This window comes from Epinephelus lanceolatus, chromosome 9 (genome assembly GCF_041903045.1).
Source record: "Epinephelus lanceolatus isolate andai-2023 chromosome 9, ASM4190304v1, whole genome shotgun sequence".
Taxonomy (NCBI): domain Eukaryota; kingdom Metazoa; phylum Chordata; class Actinopteri; order Perciformes; family Serranidae; genus Epinephelus; species Epinephelus lanceolatus.
Genome location: NC_135742.1, coordinates 38,838,315 through 38,852,355, shown reverse-complemented (window position 1 = coordinate 38,852,355; position 14,041 = coordinate 38,838,315). Strand labels below are relative to the sequence as shown.

Sequence of the window (14,041 nt, the reverse complement as noted above, 5' to 3'; positions counted from 1 at the left end):
TTGTACTTTTGTGTGACGTTTGTACCTGACTATGTTTCTAAACTTCATCTCTGTGTCTGTGTGTAGGCATTATCACAGCATGGAGGTGTTTACGCTCTATGACCTGTTCAGCCTCAATGGAACCAAAGTGGCAGAAGGACACAAAGCAAGTTTTTGCCTGGAGGACTCAGAGTGTGATGAAGGTGAGAACTGAAATGGGGGTTCTACTTTCATTTCAAGATATAAATAAAATTCAACTTTTCAGAAATGTGGCAGAATGACCCCTCACATAGTCAACAATTGTCTTTTAAATCTACATCAGTCAATATTTCTTATTTCACAGTGGATCAAGTGACTCAGTAATGTGAAAGGGGGTCAATTTTAGTGACGCACCAAGGACCTAGTCTGCACTTCCCTTTAGATCCACAGAGCTTTTTAGCATCTTTCAGCTCATTGTTTTGTCTTTGGTTCACTGCACTCATCCTTGTTTCCAGCTACAAGGCAGCTGTTTTGTGTGTTCTGATAAATCCACTGGACAATAGCTGCCCAGCACCAGCAGCAGACAGCCACTAAATGCTCCACAATGTTTACCTACGTCTAGAAGGTGGACATAGAGGAGCATTTAGCAGCTAAAAAGCCAGATATTTTTCTCAGATGTTGGTGGAGACCAAAACAGAGTGACTATTGGACTCACACCCATCTGTTGGATAGAAACATGGTTACAAATAAATGCCTATGTTTACCTGTGTCTGTTTCTTAAGAAGCAGCTTCATTAGATGATAATATGTCAGTGTTTAAAGCTTATTGCACTGCCCCCATGTGGCCAAAAAAAGAAATAACATGCAGCTTTAACATGTTATGAATGGTTCTCAGGGGGTTTACTTGTCATCACTTTTTCCTTTTGTAATGTCTTATCGCAGGTATTGAAAAGAGGTACGAATGTGCTAACTTTGGAGATCAGGGGATCACTGTGGGCTGCTGGGATACCTACAGGCACGACATCGACTGCCAGTGGATTGACATAACTGAACTCAAACCTGGAGATTACATTTTCCAGGTAATTCTTCCTGTGTTCTGTTGTTCCTCTTCTTTAAATAAAAAGCAAAATTATGTACACACAGCGTCCATTAGTCCTGGCCTCTGACTGTCATCCCTGACTTGTTCATGTTCTCCCTCTCACAGATAGTAATTAACCCAAACTATGAGGTACCGGAGACAGACTACTCAAATAACATACTGAAATGCAGATGTCGATATGATGGCCATCGTGTGTGGATGTACAGCTGCCATAATGGTAAGACCTCACAATTATCTGGAGGAATATCTGTAACATTTACTTTCCTTTTAATGTTGGTGATCTAAGAATTGAAGTTAATTCTGTTTTTACACTTAAGGTGACTTCAAACTGTAAATGTAACATACATGCAGTTGTTTCATTGATTTTGACATTACTTAATGCAATTTCAGTGGCAGTTATGTGGAATTAATTTACATTTATAAAAGAGTTTTTAGGAACACAAAATACATGTCAATGCATAACACCAGTAGTCTATCTGAAAATATAACTTTAAAATGATTAAAATAATCAGTAGAAATTATATCATACTGTCCAATTTAATTGCTGAGATCAGTCATGTATTTTTGATCATTATTAATTTTACTTTTTTTTTTTTTTTTCAAAATTATAGAATGACAAAAATGAATTTAACTCAGAGTCCGCACACTTCAATTTTCTGAAGCTTTCAGCCCCGTCTTATGATCTTGATCAGCAGATGGGAGGTTACTCAGTTATCATGGATCAGGTCCAGTTGTCATCAAATGACCTGTATAACACTTTGGTCATTTGAGAATAGATGGCCAGAAGGGAGTCTTAGTATGACTCCATGCTCAGATGAAGACTATGAAATGTAGCTGAAAGCTCTGGAAAAAGCCTGTAAGCGGGCAGTGAGTAAGTATTATTTCAACCCAGACTCACCCCCAACTTGACAAATGCTGACAATTGGTCAGGGGCCCAAGGCGTCAGGCACCGACAAACCAAGGCGCCCTTTATTGGCAGTATAAGACACACCCTGTGCCACTGGCTGCAACACAAGCACAAAGCATGATCGATCCACCTCCGTGTTTACCAGTTGGACAGGTGTTCTTTTCATGAAATTCTGCACCCTTTTTTCCACAAACATGCCTTTGCTCATTGCGTCAAAAAAGTTATATTTTAACTTCATCAGTCCACAGGACTTGTTTACAGAAAGCATCATGCTTGTTTAGATGTCCCTTTGTAAACTACTGATGCTGAATTTTGTGGTGAGGACACAGGAAAGGTTTCCTTCTGATGACTCTTCCATGAAGGTCATATTTGTACAGGTGTCACTGCACAGTAGAACACTGCACCACCACACCAGAGTTTGATAAATCTTCCTGCAGGTCTTTTGCAGTCAAATGGGAATTTTGATTTGCCTTTCTATCAATCCTATGAGCATCTGTCTTAGAAACTTTTCTGGGTCTTGCAGACCTCAACTTGACCTCCACTTTTCCTGTTAACTCTCATTTCTTAATTATATTACGAACTGAGGAACAGCTACCTGAAAACACTTTGCTATCTTCTTATAGCCTTCAGAGCCCATGGCTGCTGATTGTTGAGACAAAGTTTCAGGAGTCAGAGTATTTACAAATGCTATGAAATGTGCATCACCTGGCTTTTTCTAATGATGATTTTGAACAAGCCATAGCACTAATTATGATCTGAGACCCTGGTAAAAGTTATCTGAGAGCTCAAATCTCTTGGGGTGCCTAAACTGCATGGTGCTCCTGTCCGTTTTTCACTCTAAAATTGTACAAAACAAAAGATGATACACTTATCGTGCTTAAAACGTTGAAAAGCATGTTCCATCTTTAATTCCATGCCTCTTGGGAGTCAGTTCATCTTCTACTTATTTAACTATTAACAGTAAATGAAATTTTGACCAGGGGTGCCCAAACTTTTGCATGCCACTGTATATATATTACAATATGTATGGTTACAGCTATGAGAAACAATATAAAGTATACTTAATGTTCTGATTTATTATCTGATATGCTGATTGAAGTGCAGTCTGAGCACTTAGCAAGGCAGAAATCTTTGACATTTATCACTGGAGCTTACTGAAAGTGTTGGTATCAGATGTGAGACAAGGAAAAAGTGTGGCGACGGTAACTTTGTCTGTCTCTGCTAGGTGGCTCATTAAGCATCGAAACAGAACAGACGTTCCCAGGGCTCCTCAACAACCAGGTGACCCACAGGTAAAGACAAAGCAGAGGAGATGAGTCGACTGGCAGTCCCCCTTCCTGCAGGAAGGCCATCTGAAACCCACCAACCACTCCGCATCTCCATCTGTGGTGGATTCCCCCTGTCAGCCCTGCCCTGGTCAAAATATCTTGTTACATTTCCCCTTCTGTTAGGAAGAGCCCTCCTTCCCCCACGGCTGAAAAAGTATTGTTTTCCCCCTCCGGTCCAAACAGAGGCAGCTACAGCCTTACCAACACTTCCATGTTAAGAACAAAAGATTGGTGATGCTATCCTTGTGCCTTGTAACTTTTTTCTTTTAAATGAGTGATGAAATAAACCTGCCGGGAAGTGGCAGGTATTTTACACAAGCTGCAGTGTTGGGGAATGTCATCAAGACTGTGTCCTCTTTGAAGTGCAGCACTTTAACAGAACCCTGCTGCAACACTTTTTGTTCAAAGCTTCCCTGTCAGTGGCAGGTCGCCTGAGGATTGAGAGGAACCGTGGATAACAATAGCAGTGGTCTGTCTTTGGAAATAAAGTCAGTGTTCTTCCACTTTTCATAAAGTGCCTCTTACACACATACACTGAGTTTATGTTCCACAGACAAACTGAGCATTTCTGTTGCATGTCAGTTATTCAAGCTGAAGTTTCACATCTTAATTGAGGAGTTTACAAATCAAGTTGCGGCACAAACAAGTCCTCAAAAAGCAAACAGCCCATTCATCACAAATTACAAGTGCTAATTGCTTGATTCAGCTGTAAAACTAATCCAGCGAGGCTGAACTATCACATACTGAGACGCCTCAGAGTGCCCCAAAGCCTTCTTTTAAATAACTGGAGCATATATTCTCTCAAATTGCTCTACACGAACAAGGACTGTAGTCTTTGCATCAAATCTGATTAGGCCACATTTCAAAGAGGAGTCGCACTATCATCCTTTGTGAGCACTGGTGTCCCAGTGTGTGTTGGAAGCAATCTCAGTTAGTCTAGAAATCATTTAAGCAAATTTTACCCACAGATTTACGTATAATTTACACTATAGTATGCATTACCTAAGAGGTTTTAGTTTTGACCAGCACTGATAGTAGTTTTCCAGTTACTGTGCAAAATTGACAACAACAAAAAAAAAAAAAATACTGATTTAGAACTGGGTTATGTCCTCCCTTTGGTAACTTTGAGATTGATGTCAGCTTCCAGACACTGTCTTGTTCTGATATATCCATAATTCTTTTTATGATATGTAGCAATATTTTGCTTTTGAAGCTAATATATCTACGTTTTTTCTCTCCCCGTTCAGTGCCTTTATAAAACACTCAGATTCATTACACCCACCATCTTTAAAGACCAATTTAATACCACTTAGAAATCTAGTTTTTTATAACTTAAAGTCCAGCCGAAAATAAATTGCCTGCTTTACAGCCTACCGATCCACTCTGTAGGTTCCTGTTTTATAGTCTGCTTTTAGGACGACATAGCCAGTCTGTGCCATTGGTTCTTTGTCTCGTCTTCTGTCATCTAACTGCACAAAGGCCTGGTCACAGCAGCATTTAAAACAGCTCCATTTTGCTGCAGTTTCCAATCATTCCAATTAAATCATTGTAATTAGTGTATCCTTTCGCTGGTGCAAAGTAGATGAGTGCAAATTGTGCAAAAGCTATCGTTGCTAATCAGCTGTGTTGCACCATCAACTTTTATTTAACCTGCTCTGTTCGAGTAAAACTGTTCCACAAAAGAGGAGACATTTATGAGACAGGAAGTGATGGTAGGCCTACAAATGTGTCTTTCGAAAAAACTGCGTGAAGTTTTTATCCTGCTTATGATCGAGCTAAGCTAACAAGATTTTGAGTTTGATAACTGATCTTTTGCAAGTTTCTGGGGAACATGGGACCCTGTGTCAAGTTCCCATTATGTACTATATAAATCTGGGAAACAAAGAACCTTGTAAACATAGGAGTCTTGGCGAGTACATATGTAGGTCTGGGGAACAAAGGACCCTGGGAACATGGACTCAGGGAGCACTGGAATTACCCTACTAGCACCAGCCCAGATAGCTAGCGCTTTAATGTCTCACCAGGCAACCACAGCAATTTACCAACTAGCCCTGATACTATAGTCACTACATCACTACTAGAGCCAAATATTATGCAAAGCCACATGAATATATTCTGCTGTACCATTTTCTAGTTGTGACCAGGCCTTAAAGCAGAAACACACTGTTGTATCAGAGGCTGAGTAACAGCCAGATAGCAGTCTGAGACACAACATAAAAGAGGACAAACTTTGAACCATCTCACATTAACTTTCAAGCTATCATATTCTAATATCTTCTTCATATCTACTGTACAAGAAGGTAGCTTATCTTAGCTGAAAGAGCTACCAACCATTGCGGGGTAGATAGCTAATTAGCTAGTCAGCTGTAGCACATGGTAGGCTACCAGCAACACTGCCAACAAATTTCTGTCTGACCTTTGCTTGTAAGCTAGCAGTCAAAGACACGCACTCATAGTCTTGAAGGCTTAAGAGCTTTTTTAATGTTTGTCAAAAGGGCTATTTTCTTCCTTTGAATAATAAAAATATCAATGATTCATTGAAAAATTGCTCTGAACTTTTCTTTAAGACACATGAGTGTATGTGTTACTGAAATGTGTCTTAAGTCTTCCACAGCCAGTGGCACGCTGTTGGTTCTACATGAGGATCATAGGACTGTTCTACAGTATCATGCTTTCACATACAGGAAGGTTTCAGCCGTTATTTGTTGCCTTTACAAGGAAACACAAGAGCACAGGTATCATCCTCTCAGAGAAAGCTCATGGAATAGCGTTTCTCCCCGTTAAGAGTTGCAGATATTAGTTACTGTTACTGAAGTTAGGTTTTTTTTTACAGTTTTATTCCTCGTTTTAAAATAATATGTTACGTACAATAATGTGTGTGTGAATCCTGTTTTATTGTACTTTTTTATAATGGTGCTATCAAACTGGTCCTCTGTTTTCTGAGGGTGCAGTACGTGTTGAACAGCTACATTATGTATACTAACAGTATACTTGAACTGAGAAATAAATTGCTTTGTGTGTTAAACTATAATAAAGGTCTGAGTTACGGAGCAACCAAATCTTTGCTGTTAAATGTTGTTTCTATTCATTTTTTCCTCACTATATTTATATTTTGCGCGTCACCCTGCTTCACATATTTTCCATAACAAAAACTGTAATTCGCAGCTGCTGTTTGCAGGCATTTTGTTTAAGTTTGATATTTGATACGTGAACATCAATTATCTTAAACATCCTTCCCTCCTCTGCATTGAAACCACTGTGCGACAGATTACAGCACAGACTTGAGTGACTTGAGCTCAGCACACTACCATCAGCTGGTGTCTTTGAAACAGACTGTGAGCTGAAAGAGTCTCTTTCTTGTTGCACTCGATTTCCCGTGAGTGTTTCTTTTTTTCCCACATATGTTTACCTGAGGTAGGAGAAACAATCAGTCACCTCTGGCAGCATTTACACTGCAGCAGCTGTGATTTTTTTTTAACCCCTTCTGTTTCTGACTTCATTTATGCACACCCTAAAAGAGTCTCACACAGTGGTTGTAAATAAGAATTTTCCTTCCAAAATAGATTCCATAATCCAAATAGTAAAAATGGAATATGGGCATTATTTTTATTAACTAAATTTAAGCAACTAAAAAAGCAGTGACCAGTTATCACATAATGCAAAGCTGAAACTTGCATACACATTCATTTGCTACTTTGACAGAGGTGAGTTATAACTAAGTACAGTTCTTAGGTACAATTTAGAGGTACTTGCACTTTATATTTTTACTTAAATATAGGCAGTTAGTATACTTTTTACTCCACTGCATTTGACAACATTAGCTACTAGGTGCTCTGCAGATTTAGCTTATTAATGTAAAGTATAAATGAACTAATAAATTATGATATAGTATTATAATTTTCTTATGCCATACTATACTATAAATATTTTCATGACTTTGTTTTTACATACTACACTATGACTCGATTAATTATATTTTTATGCAATACAATACTAAGATTTTTTTTTTTTTTAATGAAATTTCTTCTCATGCTACACTGTGGCTTTATTTAGGATATTTTTATGCCATACTATACTATGATTATTAATTATATTTTCATGCCACACTATACCATTACAATGTTTATGACATTTTCATGTCATATTATACTATGAATGTTTTAACATTTTTAATGCCATATTATACTACGATTTTGTATATCTTTATGCCCTAACATAAAGTGACAATTTTGTATGACACTTTTATGGCGTATTATACTATGATGTTTTAATGGTATTTTTATGGCATACTATACTATGTGATTTTTTTTTTAATGCTATAGTATACTATGGTGATTTTTATTATATTTTGTAATCATACAATATTTTTTACATTTTTTAAAACATTTTTTTTATGCCATAAAATATCTTGACATTTTTATGATATATTTATATCATTATATTATATTTATACTTTCAGGACAATAAAAAGTAGTAAAAAGTAATACACACTTCAATGATTTATTTATTCTCCACCAGGGTTGTATTGCTGGCAGTGTGGAGAGAACTTTGAAATAGCATTGAGACGTTGATACTGGGAAATGTGGTGGAGTTCAGGATTAAAGTAACATTAAATTGTCCCCTAGTGTTGTCCCCTCTAGAATTGTTGTATTTACGCATGTATGTATTTCTTCATTTTTTGGCCTTAAGTGTGTGAATTCTAAAGATTTTTTTTTTTTAAATCCTCATTTGACAAACCAGAAGAACAAAACCAGCTCAACACAGCCCATCATTTTCTGAGGCACAGTTCAGCAGAAGCCTATAATGGTGCAGCAATGACCTCTTGTGGCTCCTAACAAACCTTGCAGTTATTTTCTCTGGGGAGTAGGTGAGTTACAGTAAATTTACAGGGTAAATATATTTGTGACCCATTCATCCATTCTCAGCAACACTTATCTTGTTAACTGTCACAAGGTACTGGAGCCTGTCCCAGCATGCACTGGGGAGAGAAGAGGCATCCGCCCTAACCAATCACAGAGCTTTTAGACGCTCACAATCTCACCTCCAGATAGTCTAGAGATTCTAATCCACCAAACCTGCGTGCCTCTGCTGCGTGGGAGGAAAAGCCACACAGACACGAACAGAAGATGCAACTCTGAGCCAAAACAATAGGAGTGGTACATCTTCATACCAAACAATCTGCTGTTTCCCCATCTACCACAGACAGATCCCATTTCAAAGCCCACTAGTAGAGGGGAGGGATGTTTACAGTAAAGTCCAATTATACTTTTTCTGCCAGAGTACATCCAATAAACCATAAAGCCCATGAATTACAGTTGTCATAAGAACAGTCATTTAGAACTGAGGCAGTAAGCTGCCCCAAATCTTTATGCGGTCTTTAAATTACGGCTGCTTTCTCTGTAGGAGAACACTAGCTGTGGATGTTGGAGTGAAGCCAACACATTTCTCTGTTTGGGCAATCTGTTGTGCTGCAGTGTAAACTGAGCTCAATCACACAGTAGGAGGACCTGCGAGGGGACTCGCCCCGACGCTGCTGCCTCCCACAGAGAGCCAGACAAATGTGCAGTGTCTCCCCTGTAACTGCAGCATTCACACAGGAAGGAAACTTCTCTGGTGATTCAGATCACATTTTTTTTCAAGGCTCTTAGACAGACAGAAACTACATGGAGGGTGTGCAAAACAAGGGTGTAGGTTTCCTTTCAACACTGGGGGACACACATAGGGTTTGGGGGTCCTCCGCCAGAAAATGTGTGCATTTTCTACATCGGTTTACAATGAAAATGTCTTTCATTTTGTCAAAATAAGAGTACTCCACTTATTTCATGTTTGTATTGTTGTGGACAAATCAGGGCTGCACAATTTATCAAATAATAATCACAATTTGGAATTTGGCTACCCACAAAATGCGTGCTCCACTCATAGAAAACTGTGCTGCATATCAAAATAGGTGCTTCTAAACTAAAAGTCAGCCTCCACTTTTGAAGAGCTGTGAACTCTACTGCAGCGACAGCCTGTGAAAAAAACTGGCTGACTGTCGTGACTACAGACGGGCAACAACATAATCATCCATCATCAACTATCATTATCTGTTGTTCAGAAGTATTTTGGATTTTGGAGAGAGCACCGGTGCACATGAATCCTCTCCTCATCATCATCCAGTGATAACACATCAGATACTCATGATAATGACGCTGCAGCACGTCATGGTTCCGTGACTGCTTAAAAAAAAAAAAGTGCGGCAGATACATATCCATAGGACATGCACTGAATCAGGTGAAGAAGAAACATATTTTACCTCTTATTTTGATGCAAAGATTTCCTAATTAATCATGTAGCACAACATGGAAGTGAAAGAAGTTCTCTGTTTATTTAAAAGGGAAAGTGTAATAAAAATATTTAGTCCCTAACAACAATGAATAATCGTGATAAACAATTGTGATCTCACCACTGATCAAATTAAAAGTGATTATCATTTTGGCCATATTCGTGCAGCCCTAGGACAAATGCACATATTCTAAACACTGAGGGGAGCGTGTCCCCTGTGATCCCCCTGAAGTTTACGCCTATGGTGCAAAAGCAGCCATCGATGCATGCGGTATATAACCATGCATGCAGCACAAGGCTGTCAGAGGGCTGCTTGAATTATTCCACAATGGTCTAATTTATTGTTGAGAATCCCAAATTAAACACACAAATTAAATTCACCTCATGTCCATGTGGAACACAGTGTAATGGTAAAATGGGCAGACCTGTTATGGATTGTGTCTGAGAATACAAAAGCACAGAATGTAGAAATGATGTTAAGTCATTCTGTCTCATCCAGTATGACACAACATGGAGAGCTGTTGTTGTTATTCAGATTTAACTTACAGCAATGGATTTTCTGTGTCAGGACATAACATCCAGAGGATCCCTAGTATTTTTTCATAGGGATGGCAAGCTGGGGCCACTGAAAATCTTGGGGTGGCACATCAAAACCAAAAACCATGACTGAAAATTCTGCTGAAGTATATAAGGTGATTGATGTATATATAATATGGAGAGGTGAACTGTGCAGTATGCAAATCTAGAGAAAGATAGTTGATTGCTGAGTATCGTTCCGAGGTCGTCAAATATGGACATTTTGGGTTGGCGGTTCGGTCTGACTACCAACCCAAGGTCAGAGACTTTGACAACCTGGGAATGAGACTCAACAATCAACTATCTTTCTTCAGATCTGAATACTTAACCTTTAAGGAAACACACACTGATATACTTTGGTTTACTATTTGACAGTTAATGTAACCAATTATTTGATGTGTTAGACTAATACTGGTAGAGTTGACAGTCTGAGTCCCTGAGCAGTCCTGTTTTAATGTGGTGCATAGGCTGGTTCTGCTGCTCTTTAAAAAGACAAATATACCGCTTTAATTTGAAGGAACAAAAGATTTAGTGGGTACAAGCCTTCTCAAGTTTAGGGGAAACTCATGGGTACCCATAGGACCCATTTTCATTACGATATCTTGAGGTGAACGTTCATGGGAGCCCTTTGAAAATGACCATGCCAGCTGTTCCTTCACCAAAATTTAGCCTAACCTCATGAAAAAATTTAGCCTCACACCACATGAATTACATGTCTAGTCAATGTATCACTGTGCGAAACATGTGAATTATACGCAGCGCGAATGAAGCAAGTAGTACGATTTCCCATCGTACACTTAATCGTGAGAGTTGAAAATCTGAACTTCAGTGACTGATTCACGCCGCAGTAGCCAATCAGCATTGAGATCCTCTAGGGACATATGATGCAGAGGACGACTGGCGGAATTCATCGATTCAGTGATTTCAGGCGTGTATGACATGAGTTATTCGTGTGTATGAAGCACATCAACACAAAATATTCTAGCATTCAAACTTGTGCGAGTAACACGACGCAAAAATTCGCATTGCATTTGGTGTGGACTCAACATAAGTTTGGAGCATTAAAGACAGTGATGTCAGCCTCCAATTATGTTTGCCAGTGGGCGGCCAGCTATTGTATCAGGGTGGCCCTCCCTCAGGGGCGCCATTGCTTACTCAGATTGTTTCTTACTTTGTTTTTGTTGTTTGTAACGTCCTTTGAGCTGAAACAGTCAATCAATCAATGGATAATTAACAGAAAATTAATCAGGAATGTTACTGTTTTTAAACAGATCAATAAAGTAATCTGTTGGGCAAGCTTAAAAAAAAGTTTTTGCTTATTCAATGTAAGTATTTACTTGTCTTTTTTTTTGTCTTTTAAAATCGTAAATTGAATATATTTGGGCTTTAGGACTGTTGGTCAGACAAAACAGTTTGAATATGTCATCTTGAGCTTTAGAAAACAGAGATGGCCATTCTGTTTCCAGGAGTTGGGGAGCACTACTGCTCCTGTGAAACAGTTGTACAAAGCCTTTTGTGTCCCCAGAGGGAGCTGTGTCAGCGTCAGTTGGAGCTGAAGACTACAAGTTTGAAAATGAAAAAAATCTGGGGGTATTACCTGAGAAAAGAGTAGCCCGCTCCTCATCTCTGCTTGAGACTATATTAAATTGCAGTACATTTGCTGATGCTAGCATAACACAGCCGAATCTCTGACTCAGCTGACAGCATGCGTTTCACATTGTGGATGATGTCAGAGGTTCTCTGGTTTTGCTGCATCGATTCTGATCCTTTTTTTAAAACTGTCCATCAAAAGTCTGATAGTGTTATAGCAGTGCAATACTAAATTGGTGGAATACTCCTTTAATTCAGATTATAATGAACAGATAACTCATTTACAGTTATATCACTGTAAGTTCCAGTCCAAAATGTTTTACTGTCACCTTCATAGCAGAGCCCTGGATGTGACCTTAATCTTTGTGGACTTCATTAGTGTTTGTGCTCTCTGTGCTTTCATTATACGGTTGCTCCTGTGTGCTGACGACATTTACAGTGTTACATCAGTCAGCTGTGGGTGTTTAATGTAAGCCAGTCCATCTAACTGTTGCTTTTTGCAATTGTGTGTATATGTGTGTGTATACAGACATGCACTGATATAGATGTGTGTATTCTTTTTGTCAGTGTGCAAGCCTTTTTTCTGTGTAAAGGACTGTGGGCAGTTTAAAAAGTGAGGACCTTGCATGATACCTTCACACTCGATGGATTTCTCTTCAGACCTGATGACTGCTCCTTCCAACAACAAATGTTTGGTTGACAGACAAGCTTTGACAAATGTCATATTGCATTCAATGAGGCCATTGACAGCCGTGATCATGTTTTATATGTGTGATGTTTGGCAGAAAACTGACTACATGAGGTCCCACTGTGGCCCATTTTTATAATTGTTTAAAATGAAGTTGCTGTGCTTCCATATCCTAAAAGTGCTGTTTCTTCTTGGTTTGCTTTTTCATCTCAGAAAAGTAAGAAACGTTTACTCAGTGTAAGCCCCTCCGCTTCTGTGGGAGTAAACAGCTAGAAAACACAGTTTATTGCAGTGAATGTGAAGGAATACTTGAAAAATTGACAACAACATTATTATATAAATCATTTTCAAGATGATTCATCAAACTATCAAATCTTCTCCATGGTAGTCCTGAAAAACACAAAATATAATATTTCTGAAGGCACAAAATATACATGGCTTTATTACTATTCTTTGGCAGCATTTACAAAATCCTGAAATCATGAAACATTTTTGTGATCCTTGTCTTCAACAGCCCACTGTCAACAGATCAGATTTCTGCAGAGAAACCCAGAACACATTGTGCCAGTCTGTTCCAGGTTCAGGTTGCAGAGGGGGTTTTATGTGTTTGTAAGTCAAATAAAAAACAAAGGCAGTAATGAGGTGAAACACACACATAAACCAATATATGAGAAGGAAAAACCTCATGGAACAGAAAGCAGTAATGCTGAGATCAAGAGAAATGTTTTAACTGTTAAGATGCTGCCAGTAACATTTTAGTGATTTATATCACATTCTTTGTGACAGTTCATTCTTGACCTTGGAAATAGTTGTTTAGAAATAAAAATCTTAACATAAAGAGCACTTACTAGCTTTCTCTTTGGCTTACTGAACATAAAAGTATAATATTCACTCAATGCTGATCAAAGATTTGAAAGTCAACACATTTCTGCAGTTTACTGATTTGACATACACTGTGCAATTCATCTGATCAAATATTACTTTACCATATAACGTAACAGATCTCCCATTCCCTCTTACATACAAATGAGTAATTGCTCAAACTAGAAAACACATTTCCTGCAAAAAAACATGTGTGTGAATGCTGAAATTGCAAAGCAAATACAGAAATTTTGAAGTGGTAATGCATTGCAAAAGAAAGACGGACCAAAAGTAGCTTCCTGCATGTTGTTTTTTTTTCTCTCAGCAAATTAAATAAGGTATAAGAAGCCTTGTCTTCTTTGTTGCATAAATTGCAAGGCTTTCTGGGAAATTTGGTCTTAGTTCAAAGAAGACTAAAGGCCAAAACACACCATCAGTGAACAAGAAGTGCAGTCAAGGGCATGAAATAAAAACTAACGTATACTACATTTGTAGGTTATACAGTGGCATGCAAAAGTTTCGACACCCCTGGTCAAAATTTCTATACCTGTGAAAAGTTTAGTGAGTAGAAGATGAACTGATCTCCAAAAGGCATGAAGTTAAAGATGAAACATGCTTTTCAACGTTTCAAGCAAGATTAGTATTTTATTTTTTTGTTTTGTATAATTGTAGAGTGACAAATGGAAAGGAGCACCATGCAAAAGTTTGGGC

At 38.4% G+C, this 14,041-nt stretch overlaps 1 protein-coding gene across 1 annotated transcript in view; it reads left to right on the top strand.

The window, feature by feature from the left end:
- The window catches only part of loxl2b (lysyl oxidase-like 2b), a 57,361-nt gene extending 52,984 nt beyond the window's left edge, over positions 1-4,377 (top strand). Inside the window, exons 11-14 of the mRNA XM_033619885.2 lie at positions 67-182; positions 900-1,036; positions 1,162-1,273; positions 3,189-4,377. Of these exons, the coding sequence (XP_033475776.1) occupies positions 67-182; positions 900-1,036; positions 1,162-1,273; positions 3,189-3,259 (436 nt within the window). The 3' untranslated portion in view covers positions 3,260-4,377. The remainder of the gene's footprint in view (positions 1-66; positions 183-899; positions 1,037-1,161; positions 1,274-3,188) is intronic.
- Positions 4,378-14,041: the final 9,664 nt, after the last annotated feature.